The following is a 19,296-nucleotide window of genomic DNA, read 5'->3' as shown; positions in this document are numbered from 1 at the left end:
CATTGGCAGACATCATCATCCCAGGTCATGAGCAGCCATTGACCTTCCCACTTGTTGAGGAGCAGCGGGGAGGCTGTGGGCCAATTAAACAAGAGCGGCGAGCCGGCTTCTAGCGAGAACAGAGCGTCGGACAATCGCAGTTTAATAAACTGAATGTGGAGACAGGTGGGGGTTGCCGCTAATGAGGGATGCAGACAGGGGAAACTACAGGAGAAAGTGTTGGCAGTGACGCGGGGGGGGGGGGGTCGAGTCTGACGAAGAAAGACCCCAAACAAAATGTGTTTTGATGAAGGGCCCCTTTTTGTCCTGTCGTGGCCTCTTTGCCCCGCTTTCATCGCAGCCAGTGGAGGGAAGCAAATGGGGCATAATAAGATCCTAACGATCAAGTGCAGAGTGTGAAATTAGAAGAAACGTCTTCATTTTCACAGCTTTTTTCCCCTGGCTATTTAAAGAGAGTGCTGTAACAGGGTGGTCATGTGTTTTAAATACAGCAGGTGGAGGTAACACCGGTGCTGGATGTCAGGATGGATTAGCTGGAGGGTATGAGCTGCCCTCAGATGATGATGGAAACTAAAACTCGACTAAGCTTATACTGTACAGAGAACCTGATACATCTGACAAATGTTCTCTGCGGAATACGGCTAAGTGCACTGAACAGTGCATTACCAGAACTTAAAATAAATCTAAAATCTGAATCCTAAGTAATAATAATCAAAGGCGCAACCAGACTTATCACGAGCTGCTTTGCATTAATTAAATAGTTTAGATATTTTGCCTGGTTACGAGGCTAAGAATTAAAATGGCTCTTTATTGATGCAGTACACGTGCTTTGCTCCACTGATAAATGCGCTCTTATGATGACAACCCAGTGGGGGGAAAGGAATGTGTTTTAACTGTTCTCACTGGGGTCCTGGGTCTAACAACACTGGGTCGGATGGCTCAAAATGGCGAATAATTTACAGCGTTTGGTCGCTCCCGCTGAACGTCTGTTACCCCAAACAGACTGAATCATCTGCGTGCGTTATTTGATCGCTCAAGCGGTTTTGAATGAACTATCAGTGGACCCTTAAGAATCCCCCAACATTGTTCTCGTTACAGGAAAGAAGTGAATGAACATAAACACTTTACAGTCACGCTGCTGTGCTCCTGCTCCCTGAAGCTGTCTGATAAGAGCCCACGTTTGACGTCTGCAGTTAGATCCAAACACGCTCCAGCTGTTCACCGAGCGCGTTTCTAAACGGTCGTCTCCCTGACAATTGATGGTAGACTAGCTACACTGATCCGGCATAACATTATGACCACCTTCCTTATATTGTGTAGGTTTCCCTTGTGCCTCCAGAACAGTTGTGACTCATCAGAGAGTGGACATGGGTCCTCTGAGGGCGTCCTGTGGTGTCTCTGTGGATCAGACTAGGTCCAGCGCATCCTACAGATACTTGATCAATTTTGGATCTAGGGAATTTGGAGGATAGGTGAACCTATGTCAGCCTATCTCATCCACTTCACCTGTCAGTGGTTTTATTGGCAGGTACTTTATTTATACGGAGGAATAAATAAATAGTGGAGGGATAACACTGAAAAACTAGTGCCCTGCTCAGAAAACCCACAGCAGTCACACGCCAAAACATTTTAACGTAACAGCCCTGCACTAAATCCCCCTTCATGACTGTTGTAATGAAGGGGGATTTAGCGAAGGACTGCACAGTTTATGTTGAGATAGCACACGAAAGGTGATAGTTTAAATCATTTTGGAGGATGTAGCTTGTGGTGTACTGAATTGTATTGAATTGTGGTGAACAGAACGCCAAAGTGTTTCTGTTGTTCAGCCCAGCCCAGCGACTGAAACAGGGTCGCCAGAATAACAACACAACACAGTTCAATAGTACTCCAAAGCACAGCCTACACAATGAAAACATTGACGTATCGGTGGATCGACAGCTCTCTCAGTTATAACCTTCATGAAGATGAATTAGAACGCTTTTTTTTTCCCCACAATAGGTGTACACCATGGTGCCAGGAATATAGAAGGACTCGTCATCATATATAATCGATTAAGAGTGACTCCCAAAAAGATATGAAATGTATGACAGCAATTTGCAGAATTTTTTATTTCTTCTTCTTCTTAGGCACAAAACTACTTGGTTAGGTAAAAAAAAAAGAACAAAAAGAAATAAAATGCCTGTGGTACGGACGCACAAGGTCACACACGTAAGAATCACTGTGTTTAATCACTTTTAAAATCGACCACCGCTGTCGTTTTTTCTTTTCTGCTGGTGAGGGCAGGCTCGGCTGCTACGTGTCGGCTGCTCCTCTCTTCCTCCGGAGTTACACGAGACGCCACAGTTCAGTGAAGCTCACCGAGAATGAGGTTGCGAATCAATATCCCTTGTGCCATCTGCGCTGAGACAAAGTAAAGTTCAGCTGACCTGCAATCCATACGTCTCCCTGACAGTAGGTCTCTGCTTTATCTGTAGAGCCATGCGTAACGCTTCGACAAGGCTGAGGTATGGAGCAGAGTTAACCGTACCGCAGAGACGATTCACCGAAGACGGCTTCATTCACAAGCCGGAACAATATAATAAGTTCAAGGGCTCGTTCCTCTCCTTTCCAGCGAGTGCTTTTGCAAACTCAACTGCGCACCGCACCTAATCTATCCATCCATTTAACTGGCATTTTAATTCGACATCATTCACAGCGCGGTGCTCAAGGACACGCAATGCATCATGTGTCTGTATTAGCCTTAAAGCAATTAATTACAGCCGCGCTGACACAAAGGCGACAACTTCCAATCCTAAATGAAAACAATGCAAAGCCTTAAAAATGGCCTAAAGCTTGAAACTACTTTCAAGGATAGTTTGGTAACAAATGCGCTGCGAAAAAATCCGCCTGATATGTCACCTGTCATATATCTCCAGTGGGGGACGTTATACTTCGTCAATATATTCGAAGCGAAGGCAACGCTGTCGAGTTGTCAGGATTTTCCCGCACAACCAGGAAAACGCTTCCAAGATGCAGATGGTCAGCGAGTTAGTGTGTTGGCTACAACAAGTTGACCACAAATACCCTCCCTGCGGACTGTGTTGTCAGCAGCCAGTCAGATTTCTGATAAGTACAGTCTTTCCGCCTGGCGAGAACAAGTCGCAGACTTGTTGAAAGACCAATATTCAAATATGCGCGAATGATTATAAACCTGTTATTTAGGAGACCAGACAAAGAATCAAGTCAACACAAAGAGCTACGTCTAACACTGCATCCGCTGCTAAGGTCAACGGTGGGCTATGTTACAGCCCTTCTACGCTATTATACTGAAAAGCTTATGATAGCAAACCATTAAGCACAACTTGCATAAATACATCGAGCAGTAAAGTTAAACAACCACAAGCCAAACGCGGCAGGAAACGGCCTGTTCAACAGCTACAAAGTGTCCAGAACAAAGTGACCCGTCAGTCTCGCAGCGCGCTGAAAGAACTGTCAGAACGCGCGCACGTCGAACGCTTGCGTTGTTTTGACACGACGTCAGCCGTGTATTTATCACATCTTGTCATTACGATGTTCATATTAACCTGAACTGGCTCCCCGGTCCTGAGCACATGTCACATTTCCCCGCTATATCACTGACACAAGTAAATAAATTATTCACACAAAAGCGGAGAGAGAGGGACCCAGTGGAAAACTCCCGGGGCACAGTTGCCCCATTTGCAGTTGTGGGAAATCTGTCAGAGCAACACTGGCTTCCCTAGAGGGACAGAGGACAAATGACACCCACTCTCTGCATTCAATTACTACGAGAGGGGCCATAGGAGGCAAATCCTGCAGGAGTCCTGTCTTCACGGAGAGAGAGGAGACACTCTCCGACGCACACACTGAAGTAGCACTGTCTGCCGTAGTCAGCTTCAATTACCACCGTCCACTACTAATGTGCAACATGTGAAACTCGAAGAACTTCATATTTTACCCACATTCCATGTGGATTAGGTTTGTGGACTTCTTTGTATAGCTCCTAAAATGCAATTTCACAGACTTTAATTGTGAATCAGGGCAAATCAGCGGTCACTTTGAACTCCAGTGGACCAGTGTCCGACAAATTGCTTGTAAAGGAAGAGAAATTATGTTAAAAAAACAAAGCGCGTCGGTTCACCACACGTCCACAATTACACCGCGCGTAATCAAACTCGAAAGGAATCCTGATGCAATACGCAGCGCGTTTGATAAATCACAAGGAACCGCTTTGTTTTTACCAAACTACCAGGCTACGTGACGCTCGACGTATCCTGCTACAGCACCGCGTCGTGACACATCCAATAATGACAACCTTCCCCCACGCGCACACCGCCTCATTATGTTCGCTGTAGATTGAGGAGACCTCAGTTTTCCCTCCGCTGTGGTTGTGTGTGTGTGTGTGTGTGCGCGCGCCCCCTTTTGGCCGTAAGTCTATTTCTAAACGGCCGGCGTTGTCGGTGCTTTGGCGAAGCCGCGAGCGGGGCCAGGAGCTCTGACCTGATGTTCACACGTCTCCCCGTTCCACTTGACAGGCACACGTTGACCACTTATCCCCACTCTGCCGGCCGGCTACACATTAGCTACGTGTCACATAGCAGATTTTCAACGGGTCAGTATCTCTGAGCTGAACTTTGCAAAGGAGCCACACATATGGGAAGTTTCTTTGCAATGCAATTTTAAAATTTTTTTTTTCCCTTTCCGGCAACTTTCTTGAACGCTCATGTCAAAACAGTAAAACCGAAATGTAAACTCGTTGAGAAAAGGCAAAGGAGATTTATACGTATTAACATTAGGAGGTCTTCACTAAGTCAAACTACTGCACCAGCTTTCCTGCGTGGGAGGGAAACGTCGATTTCATTGTCAGAATCTGTGAGTGTCCATCAGAAGACAGTGAACTTCTCAGCTGCCCGAGGCGATGCTCTCATTTGGTTGTGTGCTTTCAGAGCTGCTATCAAGAATAATGAATGTGTGTTGTTTGGCTGACCCAGGGACAACACACTGTCCACCTGACTGTCGTTTCTCATAATTAAAAGGAAGGGCCCGCCTGGCTACACGGTGGGGGTTATAAAACTTGATTTATACACGCTGGTGTATATTTTTGTTGCGTACAAATCAGCGGGAAGGTGATTTTATAGCTATATTTTTGAAGGAATTTCTTATAATAATGATTTGATAGGCATTACTCAAACATCCTGTAAAATAAGAGCAGAATAACAGCAACTGCCATAACATTTCTGACTTAATATTATACCGTTACTTGTTTGCATTTCCAACGTATCACATGCCAAGTCAGGATATATTTCATGAAGCTACAGAGAGCAGTGAAAGCCAACTGCTGGTGCGGCGCTCTGCTGGATGTTACTGATCCACCGGCTAAGCCCGCGAAGCCGCGCATATATGTGTGTAAGACAATAGCTTCTGTAAAGCACCTCTTGCTGTTAGACCCGAGAGCGAGAGCGAGCTCCGTTTCCGCACCTGTTGCCCCGAGCCACGAGGGACAAGCTATCTTCCATCACCCCCATTCCTCGCTTTTTCCAGCGGACGGAGCTTACGTCAAGTTCAGCCACATCATCGTAAAACTCCAGCGCCCACGCCGATAAAGCCGACCTATACCTGCCTAAATCCAGGGGGGGGATTAGAGACTTCGCGTCTCGCTGCGCTCCGAGAGCGGGGTATATCACGGCTGCGTGCGGAGGTTTTCACAAGGGGGCACGATCTTATCTGGAGGCAAAAGAGTCCTTCAGCGGAACCGATCGTGGGGCGCTTTGATTTGGAAGCGAAAACAACCACAGCATCAAGACGCACGCCAAAATTTTACTGGAACGGAGGCAGCTCTCGAAAGGGCTCACGGGTCTTCCGTTCGACGCTCGGGCTAATTTCACCTCACATCTGGCCACTTTTCGCGGCGCTAAATAATTCGTGGCGTTTTCGAAGTTTCTTCTCAAGCGTTCAACTTTCGAGCCTGAAGTTTCCACTTAATATTCGATCTGATCATGAGAAAACGTTGAGTGAATGTTTTGCAGACTCTGACATTTCGCAGGGATTAAAGGAAGATGTGGTGTAAACTGTCTCGGGAGTGCGCCCGGGCCCTTTCAGCGCAGACTGGATCCAGAGCTGGAAGGAAAGAGGGGAAACCGAGCGCATTTTGTGCGTTGGTATTGATTGTAGAAATTAGCGAGGGAGGAGACAGCGTGCCCTCAGGTTGAGAGAGAGATGGAGCTGTCCTACATTTTTTAGCTTTGAAGTCATATCATAGAACTGTTGAAGCTGCCATTTTTTCCCTCCTTTTTTTCGGCGCAAAAAGACGCAGCATGATGGAGTATAATTCAAACCATCTTTAATACAAACCACAGAAGCATAAATAATTGAATAAAATCGGCAGCGGGTTTTTGAAATGCACCAGCAAATAAGTCTACAACGTTTTCGTTTTTTTCCCCCCCTCCTCCCCTTTGGACAAATTCTAAGAAGTCTAAAGCTTGTGGCGGAGAAAAAAAAAGTGAAGCAGTCTCAGACTTTGGTTTTGGCTGCCTTAAATGGGCCTGGCTCACATGTGGCCAGGAGCAACCAGAGCCCTGGCAAACCGTGTGGAAATACTGTGCATCAAACACCAGCGAGGCCCGTATAACACAATGCTTCCAGTCTGGCATGAGATCACACTTACTTAGATTCAAGTTTATGATTCTCCCTTCTTAATGGGTTTGCCTTGAACCAGAAAGTTCAGATGAGGCTACAACAATCATTTGCGCAAAAGTATCCAAATATGGGATGCATGAATATTCAAAAATGTAGCGGTGAAAACGCATGAACATGAACCACACTAAAAATTGTTTCTTTTTCAAGTGTGTGGAGTTTATGGAGAAAAATGTATCGCTAAATTCAAATGACTCGTTGCTCGGCAGTCGGGGGAAATAAATTGGCTCATTGTGGGAAGCAGGCTGGCTCCCCGATTGATCTCTGACCTCAGAGTGAGAAACCGAAACACTGACTACCAGCAGAAATAAAGATATCATGGGGGCTGAGCCAATTTACACATTAACTGCAGTTTTTTTTTTTGTTTTTACATCGAACGCGGAGAGACGCGCACGCCGCGTCCGAGTCGCTCGCCTCAAATAAATAATTTAATTAACGGCAGGTCACTTACGCTGTTGTCGCTCGACCCAGACACGGGGTAGACCGTCCAGCCGAGCTCCGCCGTGGCCGTGGTGGAGTCCATGAGCGTTTCTGCGGAGAGACGGAGGAGAAGTCGGTCAGAGAAACTCCTTACGATGTGAAAAGCATCACTGTGGTTTCATAGAAACCGCTTGAGTAATACAAACTGAGGCAGAAAATAGTGTAATGTCCGCTGAAGAGTTCCGAAAATTACAGGGGCTTTCAAGATGTATATTTTCTTGTCTTCATTCCCGTCTTTTAGACAAGAGCAAATTGCAGAAGAATGTAATCTAATCATGCCGTGTTGTAATTGCAAATGTAAACAAGCACTTCAGATATAGACGGTAATCCAACGCAGGCATCAGAGAGAAACAGAGAATACTGGTGTAATCAGTTGTTTAATCAATTAGCACAAAACTGCTAACACAGTAAAAGATCACTTAATTAGCAATTAAGTGAGCTGGTAATTAAAAGCTTTTTTCATGTTTTATAACAATATAAAATTCAAATCTTTCTGTTTTGCTCTGCTGGTTGGACAAAATTCACATTTAGGACATCACCGTCTGGTTTTACCAACGTTTTACACATGAAAGAATTCAATGAAAAAAAAAAAAAGAACAATCGTTCGTTTGATTGCCGGCGGTTTTATAACAGGTCAGACACATCCCCGGTCCGCAGAACTATGCCATCACTCATATGACTGTGGTGAAAACAACAAGCTGGAAAAGCAAATCTCCACAGCGCGGAGGAGGGGCCACCCTATATGCCAGGGATTAGCTGGTGGAAAGAAACACCTCTGGTAATTGGGGTCAAAGAGAATGTGCCTTCTGTCTGTCATGAGGTCCTCTGTGGCACACATTCCTCCAGCCCGGCCCGACTGCCCGTCATACGCTCACCGAGGCGTTCACGCCGTCGCCTTCCCTGCCTCTTTTCCCCCTAATCTCTGTGCCCATGCCCTCGTGCCTCCTCACCCGCACACACAAACCGCCTCTCGGCTACTCTCTGTATTCAGCGGAGGTCGGGCCTAATGAATTTCTCCAGCTGATCAGGCCTGCGTCGGCCTTGTTTCTCCTGCGTTGAGCTGCAGCAAATGGAGAGACCATTCATCAGGTTCAAGGCGTCAGCTGCAAGTCCAAAAATGCCACAGAGGGATTTGGGAAAGGCCCTCGACAAACACGGCCACTAAGGTCAGACTAAGTCGCGGGGAGGGACTGTCATACGGGTCTGACAACCGCCCGCTCCGGCTCTTCATTAATGCTGTGATATAAACTAATTCGAGTGGTCCTAATAGCGCGGGTTAACTGAAAGGAGAGCCAAGCGAAGACACGCATTCCATTAAATCAGATAAAATGGGAAAAGTAATTTTTTCCTTGTGGTGAAAGAACAAAATCAAAGGCATAGGATTCGAAGCTGCGCTCCTCAGGATTTGGTTTAGAGCTCCGGGCTCGCTCCTCTACCAGGTCGCAGGATATTTTAGAGACTTCCACTTGTTTCATGACCCTGGATTTCCTCTCATTTATTTATGCCAGCGAAAGCCACAGCTTTTAATTAACAGGCTCCACGAGCGCCGGTTTATTTCAGAGCCTTTCGCTGACTTTCAGCATCTCACCAGCACTCACAAGACTTAATACCAGACTTCACATCCCGTTCAGTTATCACAAAGCTCCAGTCGTATAATTAGGCAGATGAGGCTGCAATTGAGCAGCTATTGATAACCTTGTGCGAGCAGTCTACATGGGCGTTAGGCAGTGAAATGATAATTATCTCCCGCAAATGATAATGATAATTAGTGGAGGAGTAAAGTGAGAATAATGAACCCCCTCTGCGGTGGTTTAGGGACTGTTGTGGGCGAACGGGGAGCAAATTTCCCTAGGAATTTGAACGCCGAGCGGGTGACGCCCCGTCCTCTACCCCCAAACTCCCCTTTTCTCTTTTCTTTCGCTTTTCCGAAGCCACACATTCGCCGCGTTTCTCTTCACGCCACTTTCCCCTCTTTCCCTCTCCTCCACAGAACAACCCTCCCCTCGAATTTTTCCCTCTCCCTCCCGCTCCGTCTCTCCCCCGCTATCAGCGGGCCCACATGCTGGACAAGTAGTACGTCACCCTGAAAGACTGATCACTTTTCTTCCTCCTGCTGTCTGCACTTCAGTCCGGGCGGCCACGCCGATTCATTACCTCCCGTGAAGCGGCGCAGCACATAGCTCACCACTGTCAGCCGCCGCCTCGTTCTCGGGCCCGAGCCCCCAGCCGTGGCAGAGCACAGGCCGCTCAGCAGGATACGGCGGCTATTAATCAGAGGGAGGACTCGGCGTAGGGGTTCTCACCGCAAATCCACGTACAGGAATCGCTTCGTTTTGTTTTTTTTCTTTGCGGGCACTTGTTGACAATGAGAGCACTTGGATTTCGCCACTCGTGGGAATGTCAGCAGCGTCTTCTGAGGACGAGTGCGTCGACATCAAGTTACCGCTGCCCCGGCTGGTACAATCAGCGCTGTGTAGCGCGAATAAAGAGGCGCAGGCCTGAGAGGACTGTCAACAGAGCAATCGAAAAAAAAAGGTCACAGAGAAGTAAGCGCTCTTGGGTGGAGGCCCTTTAATTAGCCGGGTAATATGATGATTCTAAATGCCTAACAGGATCTCCATTAGGTCCTGATGACTAATGACACACAATACTCTGCATAGACATTAGAGTTTAGAAAACCAGGTGCAACCTGACTGTCAGCTGGATTCATTAAGTCGTATCAATCAAGGTGTATTAATATGAATAAAGGCTTTTTAAATTGTTCTAGTTATGCTTTTTCCGAACTTCGTCCATTTCCGTGCAAAGCTGAAACAGATGAGCCCTCGGGTCGCGATTTCTTCACTTATTTCGAGATGAACAGGACACTGGCTCTGATTGGTTTTGGGAGTGCCCAGTTGGCGCGTTGCCAGAAAACAAATCGAGTGAAAAGTGAGTACGTCTTTAAACCGATCAGCCACAACATTAAAACCACCGACAAAAGAAATGGTCGTCACACAAAAACGGTTTAAGGACAACTCAAAACACATGAAAAACAGCACAAGGTGTTGACCGGAAATCCAAATTCACTAGATGAATAGATAATAATGACAATAATAGTAACAGACCAGACACAGTATTAGGAAGATGGTCATATTGTTATGGCTGATGGGTGTATTTTTGCAATTTTTGCAAAAAAAAATTTCCCACTCTCATCTTTCAGAAGGACTTGCATGTGGGCAACCTTATGATTTTAAAACAACATTTAACAACATTTAAAACATTGGGCAACATCATGTTCACTAAATGTTTAATTGTTTAAATACGGATGGTTCCTTTAAGCTCAGTACAGAGGGAAACATCTGCCGGCCCGGTGCAGAGCTGTTCGTAGAGTAATGGACTTTGCACGGCACCACAATGTGTTGTGCAGAAGGACTCTCTCCCAAGATTTGATGACAAATTGCAGCCTCTCAATTTCCCACTTACAACAGTAAGTGTCTCTGCATTATTTGTGCGGCGGCGGAGTGATGCATGAAAGTGTTGGAACTGCTGGAGCTCGCGGGTGAACGGCCTCACGCCGATAGTCCGAGTCGGCAACGACTGCCTACCTGGAGATGTTTTCAAATATGAAACATTAACGCGCAGGCCTACTACGCTCCTGAAATTACAGAGAGCATTAACAATGCGACGGTGAACAATTCAAACCTGGATGTCTTTTGTCTTTTTTTAAACTTGATACCCTCGACTGCGGAGGGGGGGCTATGAATATGCAATGAGACCTGAGAGTCTAAGAAAAGCCTACTAGACTGAGAGTGCTTCCTCCAACACTTCCTGAGACTAAGGAGAGAGTTTAGTGCTGATCTGAGAGAGAGCTCTCAAGTGAGAGGCTGTCTGAAGTGACAGGCGGGGGGAGTGGAGGAGAGGGGGGGTCCATGGTACTATAACAACACTCTTCTTCTCTAAGAGAGGTCAGTGCTGCATCTCAGCTTTCTAAAGAAAGCAGCAGCATTTGCAATGAAGGACACAGAGAGAGGAGTTGTTCACAGAAAACACATTTCAGCTCAGACAAGCGGCGCAAGTAAGAAGATAAACGCTTTGCAAACTCTTACAAAAAGCAAACGAGGTATACTGATACTAAATAGTATTAATAAATAGTAGATGGTAATAACATTTCATGAACGCTGCGTTTGAAATCATGTGCAAAATCTATTCATCTGTTCGCTTTCTGTGCACAAGGGAATGTGCATGTGAGCCTCCATTATTTATTTTTTCCTGTCAGCCTGTTTCTCAACGTTTGCAGTTGGTTTATGATGGTGACTGACTATTCATGACTCGGCCAAAGGGCAAAGACTTCCCGCTTTGACAGACCGATGGCCAATTAGTTGGAGTAGACTGACAGAATCCTGCGGTCCGAATGATGGATGTCTCTGCTGCCACGAGTAATCCCCGAACTGAACCTGCGCACCTTTTTCCGGTGGCGGGCGCCGCGAAAAAGCGCAGCTCCTCAAACAAACAGCCATTTTCTCGGCTTTCAATTATAAGGACGTACATGCCGGCGCATGCTCGTGTGTAATTATATGCTAAGATATTTCTCCTCTGCTTTCCCTTCTCAGCACGAAGAGCCCGGCTCAACAATTTGTTTTGCACTTTATTGCATCACCGTTAAAAAAAAAAAAAAAAAAAAAAGAAAAAGAAACTTTGCATATAAATGAGTTTGACATGGCAGCTTAAATCCAAATCAAAGAGAATATACCAATTTTCTAACTAACTAGGCTATATTTAGGCCCTCTAGTTTAATGAGGGTATTTTGAAGAAGCAATTGACCTCCAAAACAGCATGAAGCAGCTCGGAGGCATGACTTCTTTTTATCTTTCTTGCCGGCGGAGCTGTAGCCTCTGCTCTCTATGGAACAAATCCCTCAACATTCAGTTTAACATCGACGTGAACCGCACTCGGTGCTTTCCGTTGCTGTGATAATAGCCGGCTAACGCAAGCTAAAGAGCAGCAAAACATTCTCTCAATAAAAGTCACGCTGTGCCAAGCTCGGTTTTTTAACCACCGCTGAAGTGCATGCGTATTTTCTTTTATTTCGCCGAACACCTGAAACCACAGTATTTGATGGCAGTTGTGGGAAGGTTGCAGTATGCGCTGGAGCCGCAGAGTAACACGAGCAAGCTGTTCGTTGTGCTAAAAACAGAATCCTATATGAGTGGACCCCGCGCGGAAATCTGCCCAGATTAAGGGGAAAGGCATTGATATACCCCTGAGGGAGCCGGTGCATGTGTAGAGACGTGATTCATAGTTTTAATGACGGACAAAGCTACTGTATGGCCTGTTTGAAATAATAATAGTCTGTTTCATTTAGAGGGAAGAAGTGGCTGGAGCCCCCGGTCCAGAGCAACTCAGCTCAACTTATCTGTCAGCGCAAGCTGGGCCCATTAAGGTGCAGTATAGAGCTCCCACCACTGTCACATAACAGCTTATCCCTGTGTGCTAAATGAATTCTTAATCCTACTTTTACAATGAAACAAGCTTCGGCGACCATGTGGTATCGACCCAAAGCCCACAAGTACACCTTTTTTTTTGTTTTTTTTAACTTTGCTTTCAAAGGCAGACGTGGCATGCGGCCCCGGGGTAATCCAGGTGTGTTTCTGGTGAGGCAGCACATCGGGGGAAATTTATGTGGTGCGGAGGTTAATATTAGCGTCCTGAAAAGGCTGGTTCGGAGTCGGAATGACGATGATGAAGGTGTTTCGGGGAGCAATGGGGAAGGGCTCAAAGTTCAGGCCCACCTCATCAAGGCCGCAGATGGCCGCGCTTTCCGAAAGGCAAAGAACGATGAGGGAGGAAGCGGCGCAGTTGATTTTGGCAGAGCACGGTGCAGTGTGAAACACAGTACAACGCACACAAACACGGACGCAGAAAGCGGAGCGCTCTCAGAGCGCTAACTGTTGACAGAATGATACAGCATGGCGTTCCCTGGGGCGTCCGGCAGGATGTACGACAGTAATCCCTACATGGCCAGGCTGTGTTATCAGTCAGTGTAACTGAACCTGTCAGCAAGCTGACGTAAGAGACAATGTAAGAGACGCAAAAACTCCTCGTTGACATATGACTGAATTGCTGTCAGGTCGCCTATAGAACTGAAACTGCCTTCAACTGACTTCATATCTCAGGACTTTTTTTATTTTTCCAAATGGTTGTAAAAATGGTTGAAAATAACCTGCGAATTATAATGGTGTAGGTGTTGCATCTTCTAACGTATTGTATAGGTTGAATATATAATATATGCTCATTACATTTGTAAAATTGGAGGTCATGCTATATGTAAAGACTACATATTTATGTATTTACAACTGCAGACTATCTTTTTGCTTGGAGAGGGTATCGCTGTAGCCGAGGCTCCTACAGAGGTTGCTGCATTGTGGTGGTTTCTATGCCGGCTGACAAATTTCCTATAGCGTGTTTCAGGGTAACAGAGAAGCAAAGTGCAGTCCCTTCCAGTGGACCACAGTGAGATCTTATTTAGTAAAACAAAGGTGGACAAATATTGTTTTTTAATCCAGATTGATTTAAAAGATAAAGTAGATCAAGTCACAGTTTCTCATAAAGTTCACAAAGCGAACTCAACTCCACATGGCTCTAATTAACCACGGGCCGATACGTACGGAATTACGCGCAGCCTAAACGTATTAAACCGTTTAATTTGTTGTTTACAGTTACCACTAAATATTTTAATGGGCTGTCATTACTCATAAACAGACAACACTTAGCGCCTCTTCTGGTAATCATTTATAATAGTGGTTCTTTTTTTTTTTTTCTTCCTGAATGAATGAGGCGAATCTCCACTTATGACTAGGCTGTCAGGTGAGTGGATGGTAAATGGCCTTGGTTTAAGTGCTTTTCTCCCTGTTTGTACTCAAAGCGCCTTACAGTCACACTAACACATCTACCGTTCACCTCAAACAAATGCAAACGTGTTCACAGATCAGTGGAGCAACTGGGGGCTCGGTGTCATAAACATGTGCCATCTTCTGAACCGCTAATGGACGACACTGTAAATGTAGCGTAAGGTCCGTCAATGTGACCGGGACACAATTTGTATTCACGCTGCTTAACCAATGTGATCACAGCCCACCTCCAAATTGAGGACGCATCACTAACGAGCGATCGGCTCTCAAATGCTTCCTCGATGTGTTCACACCTGCACTTAAAGCCAGCCAGTTGCGTGCGACTGGATCACTCAGATGGGTGTTAACACCACGTCTGAACAGGGCCCAACACTGTTCTTTGGGAATCCTTTCCAATGGAACACCTGTCAAGTGTCAGTGTGGAGAGGCTTATCTTAAAATCGCTCCACCGTTCCATGCAAGGCTGCATGTTAGCTTTCGGTAACTGTCAATGTCGTATTCCACCCCCGATTACAACACTCCCGTTGTCACGCCAATCATCCTGAAGCGCAGATTCCCAATCCGTGTGTCAAGATGTGTTTTTACTATTACCGACACCTGTGGGCGTGTCATTAGTGTAGTCGCACCATTAAAATAGTTCAGCTCTGAGTGACACCATATTTCATGACAGAGAGACATCAAGCTCAGCAATAAATTGCGAGCGGGAACGGTCACCTGGCCAATCACGAGTTGTGTGAAAGAAATCTGGCTAATAACACAGGCTCGAGAATTTATAAGCTCGCTTTCCATATTTCCCAAATCCCTGACAACCCAATGAGGTCTGTTTAACAGATCAGTACATTTAAAAAATTGCAGCGGAAAATTCTGTAAATGGGGTCCCACATTTTTATAAGCAGCAGCTGAAAAGAACACGAACAAAAAAAAAAAAAAAGAAAAAAAAAGAGAGGCCGTACTTGTGGTGACATTCATCCCGCCAGTCATTTTAAGTGTTGCGTGAGCACTGTGTTGTTCACTTATTAGTGTGGCAGAAATACCTGCGGCAAAATTAGACAGGGATGCACAAATCCCTTTTATTAAACTGACAAGTTTTCAAATACCGCTACTAATTGATTTCATGGAAATAACCACCGCAAGCTTTCCACACCTTCCCTACCAGCTATTAGTCAAACATGGCTGATTCAACAACGCACAAAGATCATGCAAGAACATGAAGTGAACCTTTATTTTGTGAGTGTGTGGGTCATTGTTTCGCTTGAGTGTGTTTGTTCTCTCTATATTTTCCGTCGTCGTTTTCCTAGGAGCTACATAACCGCGCACGCATTAGTCCAAAAGACAAGATGTCCCCCCCAGCTCAAAATCTACGCCGCTAAAAGTGTGGGAGCAAAGGGACCAATTTCCCCTCCTAATCCGTCCTACATCAGATAATGCCTGCGGTAGTCAAGGGAGCAGCCATCTCCATGCCAACAGTTATGATTGGCAGCTCTGGTAAGTTGTGGGGCCACTGAGTAGGTGGCTGACACCAGCCGAGGGACGTTATTTGGCGGAAAACACTCCGCTGCGAAATTCACACACCTCGAGACTTAACATAAGGCTGGAGAGGAAGTGCATGTGTGCGCACGCATTAGTGTCTTTGTCTTTATTGTGACGGCCCGTCCTTGTTTAGCTGATAAAAAAAAAAAAAAGGATTTTACCACGTATATCATGAGATAAGTCAGGTCTGACAAACTAATCTAGTTTACGACCGATTCCAAATCATTTTTAAAGACCCTTTCGTCCTTTGAAAGACGCTTTAAATCCTGTTGTAAATTCCTGTGCGGAGGCTCTGGGCCCTTATCATTTGAAGTTTGGTGATAAGGTTCAGAGTAAAGGCTTCAGAGCGGCATGTTGGTCTGAGTCTGATAAACATCACCGAATAATACATACATCAGTGTTTAAGTCTGACAGGGAGTCCCTGCCTGTTGACCGATGGCAACTAGGCCTAGAAATGTAAATGTGGAGGACATATCTGGATTGTAATTTGGACGTCTTTAAGTTTATAGTTGGTCTAGTTACCATTGTAGGAGAATATATAAAAAAAAAAAAGTGTCAGTAACAGCAGGGCACATCCAGAGCATATGTCCAGCTGAGGCTGAGCTATAGGAGCATCTTAGGATCCTAGAATCCATAATGAAAATGACTTTATGCAGCATATCTCCTGAATAGTGTAAATGATGAAGAGCCTTAATTTGGGTTCAACTGTGTGGAATATTAAATATTATGGGCAACAAGACGGATAAATGTTCAAAGGGAAAGAAACTTAATGTTAGGACCTCACTGCGATGCCCCACAGTCGTCTTATCTGAGGACGCTGACAGAATGGAAAGAAGCAAAATTTGCATTTGCTTCAATTTTTGTGGAATGAATGAACATATTCTGTGGATAACAGACGACCCAGCATCGTTAAAATGAAACACATTCACAAACAACTAAAAAATAAATCCCCAAAAATGAAATGAAGATATCTCCATCATCATTTACAACATCAACATTGTGATCATCAACATTTTGCTACCAAACCTCGTAGCTGTTTGCAAGTCCTTTAAATCTCGAGTTACTCTATTTGACCAAACTTGCACAATTATCTGTATTATTAAGCTCTTTACAGCTTGAATTTCCTTTGCTCTATTGGAGACATATCAAGCGTGTGCAGAGATTTACCCCCACACCGCCACAGCTGCAGATGACAACTGAAAACAGCAGCAACAAGCTTGACAAATTAGTTTTGCGTGCCATCATATATATCAAACAAAATCTGTTTCAAAAACACCTTGCACGCCAAGCTGTCTATTTTATTTTTTTGCCACGCAGTGTTTGTGGGTCAAGTACTAGGGGAGACAGCGGAGAGATCCTTCCCCGTTTTTTATGATAAATGGGACTCTGCAAATGGGAATCTGCAGCAGTAAACGTTTAACGGCATAAAAATAAAGGAGTAGTTTTTCCTGGCTGCAAAAACCGTCTGTTTGTCTCGGGCCAAGTTGTGATTACAAGCAATTAAGGATCCAAATATGAAGGCCTCAACATACTTTAAGAAGGGAGTTCGTTCTGAAATAATCAGTAAATCTAGCTGTAACAGATTTCAAAACCAAGTACACCAACACAATCTGGAAACGCAGCCAAACTTTTAATTAACTTCATTAATACATCAAACTTCAGCGACTGTGTTTTGACAGCTGATGTTACGTACGCTACTGAATGAACAATGATGAACACACACTTGGCAGATCATTGTAAAGCTTGTGCATTGTGCACTTCGGGAAGAGGAAAAAAATAACTGTAACCAAAGTCGTTTTAATTAGTTCTCGCAGACAGTTAATACAGTGACTTTGATAGTTTAATTCCAAAAGTGTGGTCTTTAGATTAAATGTTTGAAAAATGTAATGCGTTGTATAACATGTCTGCTACAACAGTTCTACCACAGTTAGATAAAAGATAAAAGCATTCGCAGTTTTCTCGCTGTTAAGCCAAATGCACATATAAAGCTTTTTCTTTTGTCGCCACAGTACTTCCAACGATGGTTCTGAATGAAACAGGACGAGCAGAAAATATCGCTAGTGTGTGGTACAGACTGTAAAAAAAAGTGGACGCAATGACAGCTGCTCAAAAGTGAAGCCAAAGCACGTGGAGCTCCCCCTGGTGGCTGGCTGCAGTATAGGTTATAAGCTCCACCTTCTACTTACCAGATGAAAAAAAAACTCAAGAGTGGTTTCTGTCAGTTAAGGTAGATAATATAATACTGGTGCACAAGATGCACAAGTTTTTTTTTTTTTTTTTTTTTTGGACAGCGGACAACCGCTATGCTACGTACGCTAAGTGGTCCCGTAGGAAGAACTAAAACTGTAGACACATCATCCATTTCTTTCTACACTCTGTGGTGCACGGACACAGCTACCTCATCGTGCCATCACCATTCCTTATTCAAAATGAAAATATCAGACACCACCGTAGGTCCCCGAGGGTCCAAGCCCACTGTAAACATGGTAAATTCGGTGGTAGGAAAGTCTTGGCAATGAAATGTTTGGGAAAGTTTGTGTCTGTGTCATACGTGAATCACTTGAATCAGTCATTGCCTTTAGCCGCGCTTACCGTAAATCGCACTCAAAGATTACCTCAACCTGGTACATCGCCGGTTAGCATTTCTTTCTCTCTTTTATTCTCTATGGCCCAAAAGAACTTCCTCTTCTTTTTTCTATTGTTGTGTCTACCCAAAGTGAGTCATCAATACAATACGTCAACATATTAAATGTTTTAAAATCATTTAAAATCATGTTCAGGCACCTCTGCAGCAATAACTAGCTGCAGATGTGCTCTTCTATTGCCACATTGTATGAGCGACAGCTTTGGAATGCATAGTGAATGAACCTGGAAAATACATTTGATTGGCAACACAAAAAAAAAAAAAAAAAAAAAAAACACACCTGGGAACCAACAAATAAATCAAACGATCTCAGATAAGAAACTGACAACACGCACAAAAAAAGAGAAAGAAAGAAAGTCATTCAGCCATAACTATAAGCTGTTTTCATGCGTCTGCCGTAATGACTAGTGATCTGTTCGGCTTCCAGGTACAACATTTCATGCCTGCGTGTCATGTGGAGGAATCCGAACAGCGTTATTGATGTGTGAAAGGTCAAACTAGGGGAGTTGATCTCTTGCCAGTCAATACAGCCCGTCTGCCAAGAAAGACAGCGGATCAGAGTTGTTTTCCCTGTCTGGGCAGATATTGCAGCCTCCCATCCCCAGTCTCGCATACGTACACCGGCACATCCACCTCGGAGACCTCGCGGTAGTTAATCAACGGCGTGGTGTGCTAAGCCTGTATATCTTCTCGCTTCTTTGTTGCCTGATGTTAAGGGAAGGGTAATGCTCAAGACAAGAGGCCTTAAATAATGTATGCGCATTAAAAAGCGATGAGGTAGGTGCGAAAGGGGGAAGACGCCGTACGCGGTTGAGCAACTTGCAATAAAATAGTGCTGTTAAGGATGATACAGACCTATCATCTGGAAGAAGGAGGCGATGTGAGGGTGTAATAATGTGTATTAATGGGTATCTTTACGTGTGCTTTACAATGCCTGCAGTCATGTGGGGATGGTAAAGGAGGGGAGCTGATTTATTCTCATTTAAAAGTACACCGTGTCTCCACTCCTCTTCTCCTAATTTATATCTAATTTTCCTCTCTCCCCCATCCCTTTCTCTCCTCCTT

At 44.9% G+C, this 19,296-nt stretch overlaps 1 protein-coding gene across 4 annotated transcripts in view; it reads right to left on the bottom strand.

The window, feature by feature from the left end:
• Window positions 1-19,296, bottom strand: part of ephb2b (eph receptor B2b) — a 117,864-nt gene that overhangs the window by 65,648 nt on the left and 32,920 nt on the right. For all 4 annotated transcript variants that reach the window (XM_047582814.1, XM_047582816.1, XM_047582815.1 and 1 more), the window contains exon 2: window positions 7,142-7,221. In XM_047582814.1, the coding sequence (XP_047438770.1) occupies window positions 7,142-7,221 (80 nt within the window). The remainder of the gene's footprint in view (window positions 1-7,141; window positions 7,222-19,296) is intronic.

The sequence above is a fragment of the Mugil cephalus genome, chromosome 4, assembly GCF_022458985.1.
Source record: "Mugil cephalus isolate CIBA_MC_2020 chromosome 4, CIBA_Mcephalus_1.1, whole genome shotgun sequence".
Lineage (NCBI taxonomy): Eukaryota > Metazoa > Chordata > Actinopteri > Mugiliformes > Mugilidae > Mugil > Mugil cephalus.
This window is presented reverse-complemented; position numbering and strand designations above follow the sequence as displayed.